The sequence below is a fragment of the Hemiscyllium ocellatum genome, chromosome 2 (genome assembly GCF_020745735.1).
Source record: "Hemiscyllium ocellatum isolate sHemOce1 chromosome 2, sHemOce1.pat.X.cur, whole genome shotgun sequence".
Taxonomy (NCBI): Eukaryota; Metazoa; Chordata; class Chondrichthyes; order Orectolobiformes; family Hemiscylliidae; genus Hemiscyllium; species Hemiscyllium ocellatum.
Window position 1 is genome coordinate 52,327,247 of NC_083402.1, and position 23,396 is coordinate 52,350,642.

General features: G+C 40.5%; 1 protein-coding gene across 1 annotated transcript in view; it reads left to right on the top strand.

The window, feature by feature from the left end:
* The window catches only part of adgrv1 (adhesion G protein-coupled receptor V1), a 566,067-nt gene extending 543,151 nt beyond the window's left edge, over positions 1-22,916 (top strand). Inside the window, 2 exon segments of the mRNA XM_060841343.1 lie at positions 9,230-9,407; positions 22,663-22,916. Coding sequence (XP_060697326.1) covers positions 9,230-9,407; positions 22,663-22,781 — 297 coding nt within the window. The 3' untranslated portion in view covers positions 22,782-22,916.
* Positions 22,917-23,396: the final 480 nt, after the last annotated feature.

The following is a 23,396-nucleotide window of genomic DNA, read 5'->3' on the forward strand; positions in this document are numbered from 1 at the left end:
ATATTTGCCACTGGAAGCGGTTGAGGGCCAAACATTATTTTTCAAAAAAGGAGCTAAATAGAACCCTTGAGACAAAAGTGATCAAGGGATAATGGGGTGGGGTTCAGGGTATTGAGCTCAATGATCAACCAGGATCATATTGAATGGTAGCGCAGGCTTGAAGGGGCCAATGACATACTTCTGTTGCTATGTTCTTTGTTTCTATGAAACTTGGAGAGTAACTTCCTGATTTGAATGGTTAACTGTGCATACATGGTTACTGAAAGTTGCTGTCTGATTTACTCTTTAACAACAGTGAGTAGATATTTTAATGTTATTTTTAACTACAAAATTTGGGCAATTTCTTTTTACATTGAGCTTCCATTAAATCCTTCAGGGCTCCCGAATTTCCCAATTACTGTGAATCAGCTACGTATTGCTTGCTCTTCAAAACAAAACCTCAATGCACAAGTTCCACTACATGTCTCAGACATTCATCATTACTGGATATGTAAGAATTATGATAATGAGATAATCCACTTTCAACCTTTCTTACAAGTCAGTCCATTAAAACTAAGAAACAAATGCATGTGGTGTTCAGTGATAATTGTGATAGTTGCACATCTTCAGGACAGAAGCTAGAGAGTTGAGGAACTATTGCAGATTCGACCCAATTCCCAGGGGAAGATTAAGCAAATTTACATTAAATTTTATTCTAATGAAACACTTGGGAGAGTAAATAATTTGTCTTTTAAGATTAAAAGCTTTGGAGGTGTGTTGTACATTGGGTAACACAAGATGGATTACAGCCAAACCTACAGCTCAGCGAGCAAACCTACACTCTAATCCTCAACCTGTGCTTTAACCCTTCACAAACCTTGCAAAGCATATTCCTGTCAGGGTCAAAGTAAAGGCTGGTAGGTATAGGGAATGCTGGATGTCTAAAGAAATTGAGGATTTGTTTAAGAAAAAAGGTATAGACAGGATAGATCGAGTGAATCCTCAGAAGAGTATAAAAGAAGTAGGAGTATACTTAAGAGGGAAATGAGGAGGACAAAAAGGGGACATGAGATAGCTTTGAAAATAGAATTAAGCAGAATCCAAAGGGTTTTTACAAATATATTAAGGACAAAAGGGTAACTAGAAAGAGAATAGGGCCCTTCAAAGATCAGCAAGGCAGCCTTTGTGTGGAGCTGCAGAAAATGGGGGAGATACTAAACGAGTATTTTGCATCAGTATTTACTGTGGAAAAGGATATGGAAGATAGAGAAAGTAGTGAAATAGATGGTGACACCTTGCAAAATGTCCAGATTACAGAGGAGGAAGTGCAGGATGTCTTGAAAAGCATAAAGGTGGATAAATCCCCAGAACCTGATCAGGTGTACCTTAGAACTCTGTGGGAAGCTAGAGAAGTGATTACTGGGCCTCTTACTGATATATTTGTATCATCGATAGTCACAGGTGAGTGGCCAGAAGACTGGAGGTTGGCAAACGTGGTGCCACTGTTTAAGAAGAGTGATAAGGACAAGCCAAGGAACTATAGACCAATGAGTCTGACGTCAGTGTTGGGCATGTTGTTGGAGGGAATCCTGAGGGACAGGATGTTCATATATTTGGAAAGGCAAGGACTGATTCGGGATAGTCAACATGGCTTTATGTGTGGGAAATCATGTCTCACAAACTTGATTTGAGTTTTTTGAGGAAGTAACAAAGAGGATTGATGAGGGCAGAATGGTAGATGTGATCTATAGGGACTTCAATAAGGCGTTCGACAAGTTTCCCCACGGGATAGTGATTAGCATGGTTATATCTCCTGGAATAAAGGGAGAATTGTCCATTTGGATACAATACTGGTTCAAAGGCAAAAGACAGAGGGTGGTGGTGGAGGGTTGTTTTTCAGACTGGAGGCCTGTGACCAGTGGAGTGCCACAAGGATCGGTGCTGGGTCCTCTACTTTTTGTCATTTACATAAATGATTTGGATGCGAGCATAAGAGGTACAGTTAGTAAGTTTGCAGATGACACCAAAATCAGAGGTGTAGTGGACAGCGCAGAGGATTACCTCAGAATACAATAAGATCTTGACCAGATGGCCAAAGGGGTGAGAAGTGGCAGATGGAGTTTAATTCAGATAAATGCGAGGTGCTGCATTTTGGGAAAGCAAATCTTAGCAAGACGTATACACTTAATGGTAAGGTCCTTGGGAGTGTTGTTGAACAAGGAGAACTTGAAGTGCAGGTTCATAGCTCCTTGAAAGTGGAGTTGCAGGTAGATAGGATAGTGAAGAAGGTGCTCGTTTATTGGTCAAAGTATTGAGTACAGGAGTTGGGAGGTCATGTTGCAGCTGTACAGGACATTGGTTAGGCCACTGTTGGAATATTGCGTGCAATTCTGGTCTCCTTCCTATAGGAAAGATGTTGTGAAACTTGAAAGGGTTCAGAAAAGATTTACAAGGATGTTGCCAGGGTTGGAGGATTTGAGTTATAGGGAGAGGCTGAACACGCTGGGGCTGTTTTCCCTGGAGCGTCGGAGGCTGAGGGATGACCTTATAGAGATTTAGACAATTATGAGGGGCATGGCTAGGATAAATAGACAAAGTCTTTTCCCTGGGGTGGGGGAGTCCAGATCTAGAGGGCATAGATTTAAGGTGAGAGGGGAAAAATATAAAAGAGACCAACTTTTTGACACAGAGGGTGTTATGGGTATGGAAGGAGCTGCCAGAGGAAGTGGTGGAGGCTGGTACAATTGCAACATTTAAAAAGCATTTGGATGGGTATATGAATAGGAAGGGCTTGGAGGAATATGGGTCATGTGCTGGCAGGTGGGATTAGGTTGGATTGGGATATCTGTTCGGCATGGACGAATTGGACCGAAGGGTCTGTTTCCATACTGTACATCTCTATGACTCTATTTGTAGAATCATTTACACAAATACTAGATGAAATATTTCATATCAGTTTCGTTTTCAAGCAATCAAGGTAAGTATCATGATTAAGCAATGAGATCTGGAACTGAACAGAAGCTGTCTCATTTTATGAAGGTAGTGGTCTGTATGTTTTTCTTTTGGCTAAGTCACTTTGCATCGAGATTTTTGGAGAGAGTACTGCCACATTGCCTAGTAGCTTTCTCACTGCATATTGCCAAACTAATTCACTTTTTACCCTGTCTTTTGTGGTCTGTCCGATCCAATTCAGGACCCACCTTACCAAGTCATTCTCAGACAATCACTACTCCGAAACATCCCTAAATTCACCAGCGCGCTTGCACCTGCGCCATCTTTAAAATCCTATTGTGCACCCAGCCATGCACTGTCAGTCTGGAGCTGCTATGCCTGGGGGACAGAGGTACATGCCCTACTTTGTGAACAGAAACTTTGAGGTACTACTGAGTAGGACAGAGGCAGGACTTTCTCTTATCCCAGGACTAGGAATGGATTCTATGACACTTGACCACGACACCTAGCTAAAAGCAGTGAATAGATTCTAAGCCAAGTTGCAAAAATGGAATGAAAGAATTACAGTTGCTAACTTCAGTTCTCACTCAGGTATCTACTTGTGGCATTGTATTTTCAACTGCATGTTTTGAAAATATATTTTGGTGTCACAGTAACCACATAGAAATAAGTACTCTATTACAGTTGTACTACACTAAAACATCTTTCTAAATAAGTTAAAGCTTTCAGATCATTTCACAGAATAAGTTATATTTGAAAAGCAATAGCTGTTGTTGAAAGTGGAATCTTCCAGTCTTGTGGGTTAGGCTGCATGATGTGGCAAATTTGAGAAAAGAGAGCTAATGCATTCAAATGTCTAGGTGATCACCATGAAGGTAGGTCAGTGCCTACAGGGGTTTACCAGTCCAGCAACAGTGGCCAAATGGGATAATTATGTATAATTTGTGTACAGACGCTGTCTGACGATTAAACCAGGTAGTGTTCGGAGGTGGTTTACTGATTTCTTGATGTTGCCCTAACAAAGCAAGTGACACAATTAATTAAAACTTGCAACATATCACAAACATTATCCAGAAATATACAATTTAAAATATTGCGATCACAATAAACCAAATGGTCCTCACTGTGCACGCCCATAATCGTGATGTTGTAAATAATTTCTTCTTACCTTTCCTCCTTTCAAAACAGGCATTATCAAACCACATCCTTGCTGTTCTGATCTTGCAAACTATCTCAGCATAACTCTATTTTTTTTTGTCTACAATGTCCTTATAATGTATTGTAACATTTCAAGTTCACCCCCATCTCTGCTGCAACTGCATAATTTATTCTCATCAATCACAGAGTGACAGAAATGGGTAGGGAGCCAAAGGAACAGCCCTGACTTCCCTCTCTTGTCAGCTGGAGTTAACACACTACTTAAAAAAAAATTCACCCCTGAATTCTTGAACACATATGTTGGGTGGCAGGATGACTCAGTAGGATGGCATGATGGCTCAGTGGTTAGCACTGCTGCCTCACAGCACTAGGGGCCTGCGTTCGATTCCTGCCTCAGGCGATTGTCAGGAGTTTGCACATTCTCCCCATGTCTGAATGGGTTTCCTCCCACAGTCCAAAGACGTGCTGGTTAAGTGAATTGGTCATGCTGAATTGCCCATAGTACACTAGTCAGAGGGGAATGAGCCTGGGTCGGTTACTCTTTGGAGGATTGGTGTGGACTTGTTGGGCTGAAGGGCCTGTTTCCACTCTGTAGGGTATCTAATATCAATTTATTTATTTGCTTCTAGTGTACAAATGATGGAAATTATAATGTAATTAAAAAGATTCAGATATAATTTTTCCTATAGAACGATAGCCCATTACATTTAATGAAATAGCTTCCATTATGGTTGAATAAAATCCCAGAATTGCAGAATTGTTGCAGTGTAGAAGAAGGCCATTTGACCCATCATGTCTACGCCAGTTCTCTGTGCATTTTAACATCATGCTAGTAACCCTGCACATTGTTTCTACTTAAATAATTATCCAATTCCTTAATGCCTTAATTGAATCTGCCTCCACCATTGTTTCATGCAGTACATGCATTCCCTAACAACTTTCTATGTGAAAGGTTTTTTATTTCTTACATCACATTTACTTCTTTGGCAAAACTGTGCTCTCTGGTTCTTCATCCATTTGTGAGTCAGACATTTTCTCCCAATCTACTTTGTCTGGATCCATCTTGATGCTGAAACTTCTACCATATTTACTGTTAGACATCTCCTTTCCAGGGAAAACAATCCCAACGTCTCCAGTCTTTTCTCATAACAAGTGTCTCATTCCTGAAATCATTCTCATAAATGTGTTCTCTACTCACTCAAATGCTATCACATTTGTTCTATAATGTGGTGCCCAAAACACAATCCTTGTGAAGATGAAGATGAAGTCCTGTCTTTACATTGAGAATATCCTGTGCTGTTATTGTGTGCACAATGGGGCAGACTTGTTAAAGATTAGATTAGATTACTTACAGTGTGGAAATGGGACAGACTTCAAATAGATCTAGCAACTAGGCACTTATGAGACACTGTGGGTCATCAACAGCAGCAGAAATGTGCCCCAGCACAATCTGCAATCTCATGGTTCAGCATATCCCACATTTAACCATTACTATCAGGCCAGGTAATCAAGGCTGAAAATGTGTTGCTGGAAAAGTGCAGCAGGTCAGGCAGCATCTGAGGAACAGGAAATTCGATGTTTCGAGCATAAGCCCTTCATCAGGAATGAGGATGAAGGGCTTATGCCCGAAACGTCGAATTTCCTGTTCCTTGGATGCTGCCTGACCTGCTGCGCTTTTCCAGCAACACATTTTCAGCTCTGATACTCCAGCATCTGCAGACCTCATTTTCTCCAGGTAATCAACCCTGGTTCAATGGACAGTGCAGGAGGGCATGCCAAGAGCAGCATGAGGCATACCTAAAGATGAAGCCACTCACTATTCTGACTTGGAAATATGTTACCGTTCCTTCACAGTCACTGGATCAAAGTCCTGAAATTCCCTCCCTGAAGGCATTGTGGGTTTACCTATAGGACATGGACTGCAGTGGTTCAAGAAGGCAACTCACCACTACCCTCTCAAGGGCAACTAGGTTTGGGCAATAAATGCTGGCCAAAAAGTCATGTCCATGTTCCACATGTGAATAAAAAATGTATACACTACTCCGAATAAGATTTAACCAGTGTCTAGTGTAACTTTACCATAACCTCTATACTCTTGTACACCACGCCACTATTCATGAAGAGTAGAATACTGTATGTTTTATTAATAGCTGTTTCAACTCAGTGGTCATTTTTAATGACTTATGTGAAATACAGCCAGGTCTCTGCCCCGAATAACTTTTATCCTGTCTCCATGTGCTATCTATCCACAACTCCACAAACGTATCCATTTCCTGTAAATCCTTTAAAATTCTAAATATTCCCAACTGTCGATTATAAAGCACAACTTTACAAGTTTGTATTAAAATAATTTATCTATCTTGTTATTAAAAGTAATTTATGTGATTATCTGTGTGCACCAATACAACATACATGGAGAGTTTATATCAGCTTTTTTATTTGAAGTTGATTTGTTGCTGTTATGCACTTCCAAATAAGAAATAAAGTTTCACATATCAGACAAAGTGCTATGTCTAATGAGTTTCAGAGTTTCTCAAACTTAATATGGCTGGCAAGTGTTTCCATATTATCATGTTGTCATGTGAAAAAGGTAACTAAAGAAAGTCAGACAAACTTACTACTCTGGTGGTTGTGATTTTAATTGTTGTGATTTTAATTGTTGGGATCAGCATGTTTCCTAGTTTGCACAATATTTATTTAAAAGAAACGTATGTACAAAGATTGCATTTTTGCACGTGAAATTTGAATTGCATTGGCATTTTGGATACTTTTCTGTACAATTTTTACCTCACTTTATAGCTAAAGGGCATTTGTTCACACAGTGCCTGATCACAACTTTAAAAAAAAAATCACCAAAATACTATATATTATTTTGAAATGAAATCACTGTTATATAGACAAACCTCAGTAGGTATTTTGCAGTGTGTACAAAGTCATGACATTAGCACCAGAAGCTCATGTGAGAGTGATGTAACATTGATGTTGGAGTGGCATGAATAAGTAGTACCTGAATCGAGCAGAAGCTCTCTTGTTATGTAAAGATAGTGGCTAAGAGAGCTAACAAGGTTAAAGGAAGAACTGAAACAGGATGAACTACCTGGCATTAGGTTAAACTCACACAACACCAGGTTACATTCCAGCAGGTTTATTTGGAAGCACTAGCTTTCGGAGTGCTGCTTCTTCATCAGGTGATTGTCGAGGATAAGATCATAAGACACAGAATTTATAGCAAAAGTTTCTAGTGTGATGTAAGTGAAATTATGTATTGAAAAGACCTGGATTGTTTGTTAAGTCTCTCATCTTTTAGAATGACCATGTTAGTTTCAGTTCTTTCACAGGTAAATCCTAAAACTTTTTTAAAAAAATTACATTCTCAAGTGAACTTTAACAAAAGTGTCATGTCAGGTCAGATAATGCATTGAGGCTGTGAGGTGCCCTGTGTGAGGATGTCTGTGCCCCAATGTTCCGGCTGATTCTATTTCTTTAAAAAGGATTTACAGAATGTTACATGGACTCATGCAGTCTTTGAGCAAAATAAAACGGAATTCTGCAAATACAAATTTACCCCACAAACTTATATGTGTGTATGTGCATGTGGGTGTTGTGGCGGCGGGGGAAGTTATGAGTGTCTGTGAGAGTGGGGGTGCGTAATGCAGTGGGGTCACCTAACATTGATCAAGACACTGGAAATGACAAAGACAAATGGACCCTGCAAATCCTACTCACAAATGGGGGCGAGTGCCAACATGGGAAGAGCTTCCATGTAGAATAGTCAAGCAGCAACCTGACACAGTCATACTCAGGCAAAAGAGAACCATCCCTGGGTATGTCCTGTCCCACCAGGAGGACAGCAAGAAAGATTGGAAACAGTTGGGAGGAAGTTGCTCTGAAAGCCCTCAAGTTTGACTCTAGACCTCGTCAAATTTCATAAGCAAAGAAATCTCCTGCCAATTACAGCACCCCCTAACTATTGAATCAATACTCCTCCATGCTGAACACCATTTTGAAGGTGCACTGAGGGTGGCAAGGGCACAGAATTGGTGAGGGACTTCAATATACAGCAGCATTGCTAACTCAACTGGGCGAGTCCGAAAGGGCAACTGCCAAACTGAGACCCTAGTAGGCAGTGCGGGAACCACAAGAGGGAAAAGCATTCTTGACCTCACCCTGAACAATCTGTTTGTCATAGATATATCTGTCCACCACAGTGTTGGTAAACGTCCTTGTGGAGACAAAGTCCTGTTTTCACATTGAGAATGCCATTCATTGTATTCTATAGCATAACCCTGGGAGTTAGCATTGACTAAAAATGGAACTAACCATATAAACTCTATGGCTAGAAGAACAGGTCAGAGACTAGGGGTCCTCGAGCAATTACTTCAACTTCTGACTCCCGAAAGTCAGTCCAGCTTCTACAAAGCACAAGTTAAGAATGTGATGCATATTCCCCATTAGCCTGAATGAGTACAGCTCCAATAATATTTGGGAAACTTGACACCATCAGGAAAAAGAGACTGATTGGCACCCCATCCAGAGATATTCAGTCACTTCCCCACCAATGCTTGGTCACAGCAGTTTATACTATATACAGGATGCACTGCAGAAATTCACCAAAGATACTTAGGTAGCACCTTGAAAGCCACAATCTTTTCTATCTAGAAGGATAAGGGCAACAGACACAAGGGAGCACTACCACCTGTGTATTTCCCTCCAAGCCAGACTTGGAAAAGTAACACCATTCCTTCAGAATCCCGGAATTCCCTCCCTGGCATTGTGGGTGTCAAATACAACACCATATGGCTGCTCTCTCATTAGAGGGACAACGAAAGCAAATAGATTGCTGCAGTTCAAGAAGGCAGCTCATCCCCATCTTCTGCAGGGAACGAGGGATGGTCAATTAAGGCTGGCCCAGTCAGCGAAACTCAAATCCCATGAGAGAATTAAAAAATGAATACCATTTTCATGAAAATAATATTTGCATCTATGTTTTGCTGTTTGCATTGAAACAATACTTCATTTTGTCCTGGGTTATTCTATTCTAACTCTGGCATTGGTTGCTTTATGTCTCATGGTTAATTTCATACAAATTATGCTTTTCTTGTGCTGACATTTCTAGTTATTCGAGTTTTTTTTTCTTTAGATTCCTGCTGACTGGGAATGTGTCTCTTTGAGACCTGGCAGTCAAGCAAGCAGTATCTTTAAGCAAAGTCCACAGATTGGCAGTATCTACGCCACTCCAGGGGGTTATGCTGACACCAACCTGGTGGCTGATGAAGAATCACAGGAATTTGATGACTTAATATTTGCCTTAAAAACTGGTGAGTGATTAATCCATAAAGTAAGGCAAGTTCATTTCTGTTAGTGATCTATCAAACAGTATAGGACAAGGAAAGATGCTGTTACCAAGAGAAACTGAGACAATAGGCCTGTTGTATTGAATATTCGTCTGATAGCCAAACTATCACTAATATGCTTTTAGTAGCAATGAATTTGGCACACTGTTGACCCTTGCTGTTGTAAAATGTAACAGCTCTTTGCTTCATGGAGAATGCACATAGTGTTATATCAAACAAGAATATCTGGATTATTCCCAGTGCTATGAGCTAGTGAGGGCAGGAATAGGAGGATAGAGCAGATGAATGCACAGCTGTGGAGCTGGTGTATGGGAGAAGGATTCACATTTTTGGATCATTGGCATCTTTTTTGGGGTAGAGTTGACCTGTACAAGAAGGACTGATTGCACCTAAATTGGAAGGGGACTAATATACCAGCAAGGAAATTTGCTCGATCTGCTCGGGAGGATTTAAACTAGTAAGGTGGGGGGGGGGGGGGGAGGTGGAAGGATGGGAGATAGAGAGGAAAGAGATCAATCTGAGGATGGTACAGTTGAGAATAGAGGCGAGTCAGTGAGGGCAGGCAGGGACAAGGCAGGACTAATAAATTAAACTGCATTTATTTCAATGCAAGGGGCCTAACAGGGAAGGCAGATGAACCCAGGACATGGTTAGGAACATGGGACTGTGATATCATAGCAATTACAGAAACATGGCTCAGGGATGGACAGGACTGGCAGCTTAATGTTCCAGGATACGAATGCAACAGGAAAGATAGAAAGAAAAGCAAGAGAGGAGGGCGAGTGGCATTTTTGATAAGGGATAGCATTACAGCTGTGCTGAGGGAGGATGTTCCCGGAAATACATACAGGGAAGTTACTTGGGTGGAACTGAGAAATAAGAAAGGGGTGACCACCTTATTAGGATTATATTATAGACCGCCTAATAGTCAGAGAGAAATTGAGAAACAAACTTGTAAGGAGATCTCAGCTATCTATAAGAATAATAGGGTGGTTATGGTAGGGGATTTTAACTTTCCCAACATCAACTGGGACTGCCATAGTGTTAAAGGTTTAGATGGAGTGGAATTTGTTAAGTGTATACAAGAAAATTTTCTGATTCAGCATGTGGATGTATCTACTAGAGAAGATGCAAAACTTGACGTACTCTTAGGAAATAAGGCAGGGCAGGTGACTGAGGTATCAGTGGGCGATCACTTTGGGGCCAACAACCATAATTCTATTTAAAACAGTGATGGAAAAGGATTGACCAGATCTAAAAGTTGAGGGTCTAAATTGGAGTAAGGTAAATTTTGACGGTATTAGGCAAGAACTTTCGAAAGCTGATTGGGGCAGATGTTCAAAAGGTAAAGGGATGGCTGGAAAATGGGAAGCCTTCAGAAATGAGATAACGAAAATCCAGAGAAAGTATATTCCTGTCAGGGTGAAAGGAAAGGCTGGTAGGTATAGGTAAAGAAATTGGGGGGTTGATTAAGAAAAAGAAGGAAGCATATATAAGGTATAGACAGGATAGATCAAGTGAATCCTTAGAAGAGTAGAAAGGAAGTAGGAGTATACTTAAGAGGGAAATCAGGAGAGCAAAAAGGGGACATGAGATAGCTTTGGCAAATATAGTTAAGGAGAATCCAAATTGTTTTTACAAGTACATTAAGGACAAAAGGGTAACTAGGGAGAGAATCGGGCCCCTCAAAGATCAGCAAGGCGGACTTTGTGTGGAACCATAGGAAATGGGAGAAATACTAAACGAGTATTTTGCATCAGTATTTACTGTGGAAAAGCATATGGAAGACATAGAATGCAGGGAAATAGATGGTGACATCTTGAAAAGTGTCCATATTGCAGAATAGGAAATGCTGGATGCCTTGATCTGAGCACTGTGGGAAGCTAGGGAAGTGATTGCTGGGCCTCTTGCTGAGATATTTGTATCATCGACAGTCACAGGTGAGGTGCTGGATGACTGGAGGATGGCTAACGTGGTGCACTGTTTAAGAAGGGTGGTAAGGACAGGCCAAGGTACTATAGACCAGTGAGCCTAAAATCGGTGGTGGGCAAGTTGTTGGAGGGAATCCTGAGGGACAGGAAATACAGGTATTTGGAAAGGCAGGGACTGATAGGGATAGTCAACATGACTTTGTGTGTGGGAAATCATGTCTTACAAACTTGTTTGAGCTTTTTGAGGAAGTAACAAAGAGGATTGATGAGGGCAGAGCGGTAGGTGTGATGTATAGGGACTTCAGTAAGGCATTCGACAAGGTTCCCCATGGGAGACTGATTAGCAAGGTTATATCTCATGGAATACAGGGAGAACTAGCCATTTGGATACAGAACTGGCTCAAAGATAGAGGACAGAGGTTGGTGGTAGAGAGTAGTTTTTCAAACTGGAGGCCTGTGACCAGTGGAGTGCCACAAGGATCAGTGCTGTGTCCTCTACTTTTTGTCATTTACATAAATGATTTGGATGCGAGCATAAGAGGTACAGTTAGTAAGTTTGCAGATGACACCAAAATTTGAGATGTAGTGGACAACGAAGAGGGTTACCTCAGATTACAACAGGATGGGCCAATGGGCTGAGAAGTAGCAGATGGAATTTAATTCAGATAAATGTGAGGTGCTGCATTTTGGGAAAGCAAACATTAGGAGGGCATTTTACACTTAATAGTAAGATCCAGGGAGTGTTGCTGAACAAAGAGACCTTGGAGTGCAGGTTCATAGCTCCTTGAAAGTGGAGTTGCAGGTAGATAAGATAATGAAGAAGGCGTTTAGTATGCTTTCTTTTATTGGTCAGAGTATTGAGTACAGGAGTTGGGAGGTCATGTTGCGGCTGTACAGGACATTGGTTAGGCCTCTGTTGGAATATTGCATGCAATTCTGGTCTCCTTCCTATCAGAAAGTTGTTGTGAAACTTGAAAGGGTTCAGAAAAGATTTACAAGGATGCTGCCAGGGTTGGAGGATTTGAGCTATAGGGAGAGGCTGAACATGCTGGGGCTGTTTTCCCTGGAGCGTCGGAGGCTGAGGTGTGACCTTATAGAGGTTTACAAAATTATGAGGGGCATGGATAGGATAAATAGACAAAGTCGTTTCCCTGGGGTCATGGAGTCCAGAACGAGAGGACATAGGTTTAGGTTAGAGGGGAAAGATATAAAAGAGATCTAAGGGGCAACTTTTTCACACAGAGGGTGGTACATGTACAGAATGAGCTGCCAGAGGTAGTGGTGGAGGCTGGTACAATTGCAACATTTAAAAGGCATTTGGATGGGTATATGAATAGGAAGGATTTGGAGGGATATGGGCTGGGTGCTGGCAGTTGGGACTAGATTGGGTTGGGATATCTGGTCAGCATGGACAGGTTAAATCGAAGGGTCTGTTTCCATGCTGTACATCCGTGGGCGGCACGGTGGCACAGTGGTTAGCACTGCTGCCTCACTGCTGAGACCCGGGTTCAATTCCCGACTCAGGTGACAGACTGTGTGGAGTTTGCACCTTCTCCCCGTGTCAGCGTGGGTTTCCTCCGGGTGCTCCGGTTTCCTCCCACAGTCCAAAGATGTGCGGGTCAGGTGAATTGGCCATGTTAAATTGCCCATGGTGTTAGGTAAGGGGTAGGTGTGGGGGTGTGGGTGGGTTGCGCTTCGGCGGGTCGGTGTGGACTTGTTGGGCCGAAGGGCCTGTTTCCACACTGTAAGTAATCTAATCTAATCTAATCTATGACTCCATGACTCTAATTAAGCTCTGCATCTCGACTAAGAGGCATGCATGTTCTTTGATGTCAGTGCTATTGCCAAATCCACATGCAAGTTCACCAAAAATGGTTAGGGAGACCTTGACAACATCCACTAAGGCCACAGTGACTGGTCAGCTTTGCTTGCCAATGAATACTTGCCACATTATGATATGAATGTTTCCAAAGAAGGATCCAACATTATTCTTAGTCATATATTTGTATATTTTAGTGATGCTATCTGCTTTACTGTTCAAGATTCCACGAGAAATGTGCTAGCAGTCATACATAAATAAGTTACAATTGGTGGAGGTTCTATTCTGAAAGAACCTCCATTAAATAAATGTGGTTTGAGACATTACAATCAACGCATCAATTATCTCATTAGTTACTTCTTTTAAGGCCCTAGGATGAAATCCATCAAAAACTGACGAGTTGTCAACTCACAGTTGCAACAGTTTACTCAGTACTACTTCCCATGTAATTATAATTGTTTTAAGTTCCTCCTTCCCTTTCATTTCCTGATTTACAGCTATTTTCGGATGCCACATCTATTTTCTTAAGTGAGGACAGACACAAAATAATTTGTAAATTAATCTGCCGTCTCTTTATCTTCCTTTACTAATATTTCAGTTTTATTTTCCAGAAGACAAACACTTAACTTTGTTAGTTATTTTTAAATATCTGTAGCAACATTTCAATATGTTTTTATATTTTTGTCTAATTTTCTTTATTGCACTTATTTTTCTCTCCTTATTAACTTGGTTGCAGTTATGTAAAATATCAAGTCATTGCAATCTTTTAAACTGCCACTTATCTTCACAAAATTATGTGTCTTTATTTTAATGTTGATACTATCTTTCACTTTTTTAGTTAACTACAAACGGTACATCCATTCTGCACAGTTTTTCTTATTTGTTGGAATGTATCCAATCTTCACTTTCTGGAATATCCCCTTAAATGTTTGCTATTGCAACTCTGTTAATCTATCCATTTAAGCTAAATTACCATTTCACTTTTGTTAGATCTGTTTTTTTGCTCTCACACTCCTCTCCCATAAACTGTACATAAAGTTCAATCTGATTATGGTCAGTACCACCAGGGGTGCTTTCACTCTGAGGTCAGTAATTAATCCTCTCACTGGTCAAAACCAGGTCTACTTTAACATGCCCTGTGGTTGATGCCATAATAATCTGGTCTAAGAAAGTACCCGAAAACATCCAATGACTTACTCGTTGATGCTACTTTTTCCCATCTGATTTTTCCAATCTATATTTGGATTGAAATCCCCCATGATAATTGCTGGGCCATATTGACAAATTTCCATTGGTGGGCATGACTTTTCTTCAGTTATGAAGAAGTGCCATACCAGACTCAAAATATTAACTCTATTTATCTCTTCGAAGAAGTTGCCAATCTGCTGAGTATCACCAACATTTTCTATGTTTGTTTCAGGTTTCTAGCATTAATGGTATTTTGCTTTCATTCCATTATTTCTCTCTTGATACCCTTTACTACCATGTGGTTATGATTTGAGTAGAGATAAATAATGAGAAATGCAAGATATCATTTATGAGAGTTGTGTTTGGCTGCCTAATCGATATTGTGGTTTCCTGAATTCAGGTCATCCCTCTCTATAGGGCTGATATCATTTTTAATGAATGGAGCCACTCCTCCATCCTTTCTTGTGTGCCTATCCTTCCTAAATGTGACGTACCCTTCAATATTCAGGTCACAGTCTAAGTCATCCAGCAGCTACACCTCATTAATGACCACTAGATCAGACTTATTAACTCAATTTGTACTGTCAGTTCATCTGTTTTATTTTGAATGCTGATGTACTAATTTACTCTTAGACTTGCATTCCCTGTCCCTTATCATTATTATTTCCTACATAACTCCTTCCTCTGCTTCAATTTCCCAACCCTCTGCTGCACCACAATTTTCCAAATTTTGGCGCTTGCCCCCACTATTTAATTTAAAACCCCTCTACTTCCCTAGTTGTGTGGTTCACAAGAACACAAGTCCCAGTACGGTTTAGGTGCAGACCAACCCAATGGTACAGCTCCTACTTTCTGCATTATTGGTGCTAGTGCCCCACAACTCAGAGCTTACTTCCTCATAAATTTTTCATTTGCATGTTAATCGCTCTAATTTTGTTTACCCAATGTCAATTTGCATTTGGCAGGTAACTTCCCTAGTTCTATGTACGTCATTGGTTCCTACAGAGACCAGGACAATTGGATTCTCCCCCTCCCACTGCAAATTCTTCTCCAAGGCAGAGCAGATATTCTGAATCCTGCCATTGGGCAGACAACACAGCCTACTGGACTCATACTCTTTGCTGCAGAGAACAGTATCAGCCCCTGTCACTATCCTATCCCCTACCACACAACATTCCTTTTGGTTTCCTCCATTTGAATGGCTTTCTGTACCTCAGTATGCTTCCCATAGCCCTGGCTCTCACCCAAACAAGCTGAGAACATCACTCTTACTGGATAATTTTCGAGGCTGACACTCTTCTACCCTGGGACCCCTTAAGTATCTCACTTGCAGTTACAACCCCCTGTCCCTGACGATTGACCGTATCAGAACACATTATCCTAAGAGATATAAATGCCTCCCAGTACAAAGAATCTTGATAACATTCCCCTTTCCCTGATGAATCACAGGGTCAGTTGTTAAGCCTCATAGACTCTGGAACTGAAGCTGTTGAAACTTCAGACACTTACCACAGGTATGTTTGTCCTGAATCACAGTGGTTTCGTTAAACTGCTAAAGACTCAGCTCTGTCTCATCCCCTTTATGGCCATACTTAATGAGTTTTTCCATTAATTGTTTAGTTACAATATTAAGTTACATATGTTGCTTTTTATGTATTATATTAACTTTACCACCAATATGTATACTATGTTAAAACTTGAGAATAGAATATTCAACCAATTAATATATTAAAATTACTTGGAAAAAACATCTCCATTTCCTCTTCAGAACCCACCCCTTTCACTCAATTTTGTGTCATCTACAGATCTGGAGATATTGAATTTAGATCCCTCATCTAAATTATTGTTAAATATATAGTTAATGTATGGCTCTGTATGTCAGAGGTCTACTTTCACTCACCAATTAGATATTTTTTTATGCTTTTAAAAACAGTACCACTGTGTTCAGGGTAAGTGCTAAGTGATCAGTGATTGAAAATGTGTTGCTGGAAAAGCGCAACAGGTCAGGCAGTATTCAAGGAGCAGGAGAATCGACGTTTCGGACATGAGCCCTTCTTCAGGAATGTCTGTGTGGAGTTTGCACATTCTCCCTGCATCTGTGCAGGTTTCCTCCCACAATCCAAGGGTGTGCAGGTTAGGTGAATCAGCCACATTAAATTGCCCATAGTATTGAGGGTTGGGTAGGTTAGGTGCATTGGTCAGGGGTGAATATAGAATAATAGGGTCAGGGAATGGGTCTGGCTGGGTTAATCTTCGGATGTCCAATGTGGACTTGTTGTGGTGAGGGGCCTTTTTCCACACTGTAGAGATTCTATTCTACATGAGCAGGGTCTGAAGTCACAGGACCCAGTACTGTCCCTAGCCTGCATCCTGGGCACCTGATCCCTGACCTGAGCATAGTAGCTCCATACCCACCCAATGCAAGTGCCGTACATAAATCGCAAAACATTAATTTACGGGTGCAACAGGTAAATCAGGAAGGCAAATGGAATTATGGCTTTCATTGCTAGAGGGATTGAATTTAAGAGCAGGGAGGTTCTGCTGCAATTGTACAAGGTGATAGTGAGGCCTCACCTGGAATAATGTGTGCAGTTCTGGTTTACTTACCTGAGGAAGGATTTACTGGCTTTGGAAGCAGTGCAGAGGAGGTTCACCAGATTGATTCTGGAGAAGAGGGGGTTACCCTATGAGAAGAGGTTGAGCCACCTGGGGCTGTACTTGCTAGAATTTAGAAGAATGAGAGGGGATCTTATACAAAAACATATAAAATTATTAAAGGGATAGATAAGATAGAGGCAAGCAAGTTGTTTCCACTTGTGGGTGAGACTAGAACTCAGGCACATGGTCTCAAGATTAGGGGGAGTAGATTTAGGTCAGAGATGAGGAGGAACTCATCTTTTCCCAGAAAGCAGTGAATCTATGGAATTCTCTGACCAAGGAATCAGTAGAGGTAGCTTCATTGTGTATATTCAAAACACTGTTGGATGGGTGTTGCATGGTAGGGGAATTAAGGGAGGAGTTAAGGGTCATGGGGATAAAACCGATAGGAGCAGCTGAGACACTGGTTTGATCAGCCATGATCATCTGAATGAATGAATGAATGCAGGCCCTATGGGGCAAATTTCTTACATCCATGAAACTATGCAAAGTGGATCCCCTGGGCTGAGGTTATTGCGGCTTGATGTGCTCCCCGTGTCTAGGGCCCTGAATAGGCATCGAGGAAATTATACCTCTCCTTATCGATGTTAAATCTGAACCAGTGCTATACTTCACGTAGATAGAAGTTCTGCCATAACCTGGCCTTGTGTAAATTACAAGTCATTCCAGAGATGAAGTGCACGTCTTATGATGAACTTTAGGTACTTTGAGCTTCGACCTGTTGTGGTTTAGAAGAATGATGCATAATCTTATTGAAGCATACAAGACGTGATTGTAACTTGACAGGGAGGATATCCGGAGGATTAATCCTGTTGTGCAGAAGACTAGAACCATGGGGCACAGGATAAGCATAGAGGACTCTTCCCCAGTAAGTATTGGAGGCTAGGTCATTGAATTTACTTTTTGCAGAGTTAGACAGAGCCTTCTCAGATAAACCCAACTGCACATATTTTTTTTAAATGGCCAATTTAACCAGCTTTTCTTTAATGAAAGAACAAATGAGTTTGTTGCCTCCTAAAATACACGAAAGAATAATAAAATGTGTACACACATACATGCAAAATAGAAAAAGAGGTGAGTCCATAAGCTAAGAGTAAAAACAAATGATCAGTCTTTGGCTTGTCCATGTCTAATGGTTGTGCAGTGTTGCAGCTGTCCATGTGGGTGATCCTGACAGCACTGATGTTGGTAGCTTCTTGGCAACTCTAGGTTCTATTTGTACTTCTTTAAAAAAAACTGCGTCCTTCATTGTTCAGTGTACCTGTACGTTACACTGGGTTATAATCTATTTTCATGTTACTTATCGAGGACGGTTGGAGGGCTGGAGCTCAACTGCCTCAAAGGTGCATCTTGAAGTCATACAAAATAAGGGTGGAAGATGCCAAAGGCTGAGCAAATAGGCCCTACCGATCATTGTTGGGGAGTGACAGGTGATTGATAACTAAATACAAGACAACACCACTACTGTGTGTGTGGCTATTGTGGCTGGGAACGAGTGGTGATTACAGGGTTCCTTCATGGCCATGGAGTGGCCGAAATTGAAAATCCTCCTTTCAAAGCCCCCTGGAGGTTATCGTCACATGGCGGTAGGATTCAACAAACTGTGTGTGAAAAAACCCTTTGTCAGTCACTGAAATCATGGCCTTAAGCTTCGGGATAATGGTCCATCTGCTACAATCCAGCAGCCGTGCTGCTTTGCCACCATTCTGCAGTGTTTTGCCAGCTTTCCCAGTACATCCCCAACGAACTAATCAAATCCAACCCTTTGTGACTGTTCATTCGTCCCAACTCAGAACTCTGTTTGCTTATAGGGTTACTTGAAACTGACAAATCTCTGTGAAGAAATATTCTGTGTAGACCTACAGCATACAAGAATTTTGTGACAGTATAATCATTATATATTTGGATTCTATTTTAAAAGTAACAAATTGAATAATGTGTATTCAGCATAGGTTACAGGACAATTCAAGTTTGAGTCAAGTGCAATTCTGAAAATAGATACCATTGCCATAAAACCAAATTAAACATGGAACTTTATGACCTAGCAACATAGCAACTGCTATGATTCATAAACTGGGTCTAGTCTTAAAATGCATTGCTTCTAATGGGATAGCATCTCAAAGAGTGACTGTCCTTTATTTTAAAACCATTTTACAGCACAATAATATTAATATAATCAAGTGACTGACAGCAAATAATCAAATTCCATCATGTTGGATTTTAGGTATCTTACAATGTGAATGTAAATAGAATATATAAATATTTTGGTCTTATGCAGGAGAAAGTAGGTATTGCCTAACTTTTTACCAGTCTGGATTACTCAATGTCCAACAAGAATTGCTTTTAAAGCTGTAAATTTCAGTTCTCCGAGCTATCTTCAGCAGCATCTGCAAAGGCAACAATGTACATTGGAAGTCTCAGAGGAAGTGCTATATTAGATACCACAAAGCTCCACCAGCAGATAGAACAAGAGAATGCCTAATTTGGTTTGCAGAAGTTTAGAAAACAAAATAGTGCAAAGAGCAAGTGTTCAGCTGCACGATGGGCACTGCACTAAATGTATTTAAAGAACCAAGAACCACATTTACAACTGAGGCCTATTCATTAAATTGTGCCACTACATCACATCTGGAGTTACTGTGGAGTGTTTGTAGAAGCATTGTGGTGAACTCCTGCTTTTACAGAGATTGTTTTGCAGCAGATAATGACATAGGAATCTAGTTTATTAGTATCCAGCTGCTATGTGCACATGAGCATATGCTATCATTTTAAGGCAATCATTAATGAAGGGAATGGATAGATAGAAGGCTGTGAACAGACAACTTCTATTCTACAGCCATGGTTCACAGTATTTGACCATCAGGCATTGACTGTAGAAGAGAGCATGTGTAATGAAACTAATGCTCCAATTAAGTAAATCAGCATTAAATGCTTAAAGCAGTACTTCAAATTTTTTAACCCACTTGGGAGGGTTTTAAGCTTCCACAGTGTCTCAGAAATAATTGTCGGAGCAAATTACTGCAGACACTGGAATCTGTACTGAAAACAACAAATGCTGGAAATCACAACAGGTCATCTCGATTCAAAACGTTAGCTTGTTCTCTGTCCTTGGATGCTGTCTGACCAACTGTGAGCTCCAGCATTTGTTGTTCTCAGTTTCAGAAATAATTGGTGTCTGTTACATATTCTTGATTTTTTTTGCCCCAGTTTGGATTGTTCTTATTGAGGAGAAGGGAGGGAAGCAGGAAGAAGGTCAGGCTCATTATGACCACTTAAGACCAATTAAAGGAGCCTGACTGGAAAATTCCAGATAAGTTGCTGAAACCATTAGGCACCTTACAGACAAATAGAGAATCTCTCCACCTGCCTCAGTGCAGCCAAAGTCCTAATTACCAAATACTGTAGAAGGTCTTCCCTTCACCCATCTACACTGGTGAGGTTCAAAAGTCATTTTTAGTTCAGCATCATAAAAGATGGAGAGACAGCACCTGCAATTTGAAATACTCTCTCCCTCGGTTACATTGTACATGGTGCTGCTTCCAAGCCTTTTGTTGGCCTTCCAGCCTCAATAGCTTAATCACATCTTCCATTGGCAGTAATCACAAACAGTGACTTTCCCCATAAGCTTGAAAGCCCCTTTTTAACCTTACAATGGGGTTCAAATGTTTGCAGGGAAGAAAACTGCCCCAAGTTTTGTTCCGCAAATGAAGCCTTTTAATTAAGATAGAAAATAAAACAGCCCAGAGATGTTGAGGCAAGAGTTTCAAAGTAGTATTATTTCCTAAATGAGTATTGCAAGGAAAACTGATTTTTTTGTTATTGACTTGAAGAGTCTTCCACAAAGTATTAAAGCTACACTTTTGTTAAAACCAGAAATTCACCTCACCAAAGTGATTGTGGCAACACAATGTAGAATTTCCTGCATAGTCCCTCAACTACCATCCAGTCTTAAATTACATTGCACTCACTCTTACTTCATTCTAACCAATTATAAAAAGCTGCTTCTTTTTTCCTCTGTCTGCCTGAAATAAGTCTTGCCCATAGGGCCATGATTTCTACTGCAGATAGAGCAATAATGCAGGTCCCAAATCCATCCCAGCCAGAATGAGGATTGAACACTGTGGGTGGCATGCTGGCACAGTTAGCACTGCTGCCTCACAGCGCCTGAGACGCAGGTTCAATTCCCGTCTCAGGCGACTGACTGTGTGGAGTTTGCATGTTCTCCCCGTGTCTGCGTGGGTTTCCTCCGGGTGCTCCGGTTTCCTCCCACAATCCAAAGATGTGTGGGTCAGGTGAATTGGCCATGCTAAATTGCCTGTAGTGTTAGGTAAGGGGTAAATGTGGGGATATGGGTGGTTTGCGCTTCGGCGGGTCGGTGTGGACTTAATGGGCCGAAGGGCCTGTTTCCACACTGTAAGTAATCTACTCTAATCACTTTTACAAGTTGAGCAGAAGATTAGCTGACCTGTCTACATAAGGTTCCACATGGGCTAACAGTGTCTCTGGGTCTGCAAATCAACAGAGAGATAAAACAATAAATTATTGAAGAAATAAAGAGATCTGTCTCCAGTGACACAAGGTTTGGTAATGACAGGACATAATTTAAGATGATCACCTAAAGAACCAAAAGCAACAATGAGGAAATGTACCACAGAAAAGAGCAGAAATGCATTCCATAGCACTGTTCAGAAGAGAGTTAGGTAAATAAATGAGGGGAAATCAATTATAATGCTGTGGGGAAAGAGCAATGAATTGGGACTAATTGGATAATTTTATCAAACAACCAACATTGTCCTAGTAGGCTGAATGGTCTCAGTCAGTGTTAATTCCTTTGAAAATTCACAAACAAAAATACAACTGGAGTGTTTTATGGTAGTTGGATGATATTAAGATGAGGAGCACTTTGAACAGGCTGTTTGTTCCAGAATTTTGAAGTCAACACATTGAAAGAAAAGGAATCCATATACTCCAGCAACAGAAAGGAAAATGCATACCTTAATTTTTGGTTGGAATAAGTGTGGTGAAATTTTTGATGATTTAGAATTTGAACCAGATTGTATCCTCACCAACATTTGCATGGTGTACTTTCTAACAGGGGCTTGGGGGTAGCAATTAGAAGCAGAAATCCTTAGTAATATGTTTGTAACTTTAGTCTAGAGATATTAAGACATTTAGGGTACTATACATACTATCCCATGGTTGGTCAACTTGCCCAATACAACATTCAGCTCAGCTGCAAATGTGTTGCTGGTCAAAGCACAGCAGGTTAGGCAGCATCTCAGGAATAGAGAATTCGACGTTTCGAGCATAAGCCCTTCATCATGAAGGGCTTATGCTCGAAACGTCGAATTCTCTATTCCTGAGATGCTGCCTAACCTGCTGTGCTTTGACCAGCAACACATTTGCAGCTGTGATCTCCAGCATCTGCAGACCTCATTTTTTACTCGAACATTCAGCTCAGTACAATGGTTCATTTATTGACTGAGTCATGCAAAATCTTTTCAGTGCTGACATATTCAAAAGGATAACTTTCAGCAATTTCAGAGTTACTTCCATAGACTCTGTTGAAAAGAAAAAATGGTCTTGGAGATTGATTATGAATTAATGTTTCTTATTGTCTCAGGTGCCGGCCTTAATGCCAGTGATAATGAATCTTATCGTGGAAGCCAAGATGGTGGAAGCATTGCTAATTCACAAATTGTGGAGCTCAGAAGAATACCAATAGCAGATACTCACCTCTAACACCCTTACATGCTTTTTAAATCAAATTTGTCCATATTTTTATATTTTACAAACATACTTCTTTTGCACTAAAATTTTGCATTTAAAATGTAGAGCAGTGTTAAGCGTTTCAATTTGTACTACATTTTTGTAATATTCAACTGATTGTGACTTTAGCATTCAATCGAATCTATTTAAAAAGAATTCCTGTAGATTTTTTAATGTAGTCATAGAGAAGTAAATTTTAAGTCACTCACTGTAACTAACTTGGATGTACAATTCATATAGAATTTAGAACAAACTCTAAAATAAGCACAAGCAACATATTACTTGTATGAGACATTTACATCTTTCTGTAGAAGTGACAAAATAAATTGTTTTTATGTTCTTTTCTGGTAGCAAAAATTAGCCAAGTTTTAAATTCTTTGTATGCTGCCATTCTTGCAATCTCAGTACATTAATAATACATTGTGCATTTATGTAGCATCTTCCACTTTAGTGAAAAAAAGCTCCAAGGTACATCACAGAAATGCAATATTATGTGGCTGCCTTGTCACTGCCAACTGGATGGTCTCTGAGACCACTGGCAGAACTTTGTGCCACACAGTTTAATGCTTGAATAGCAGTTATTGGCTT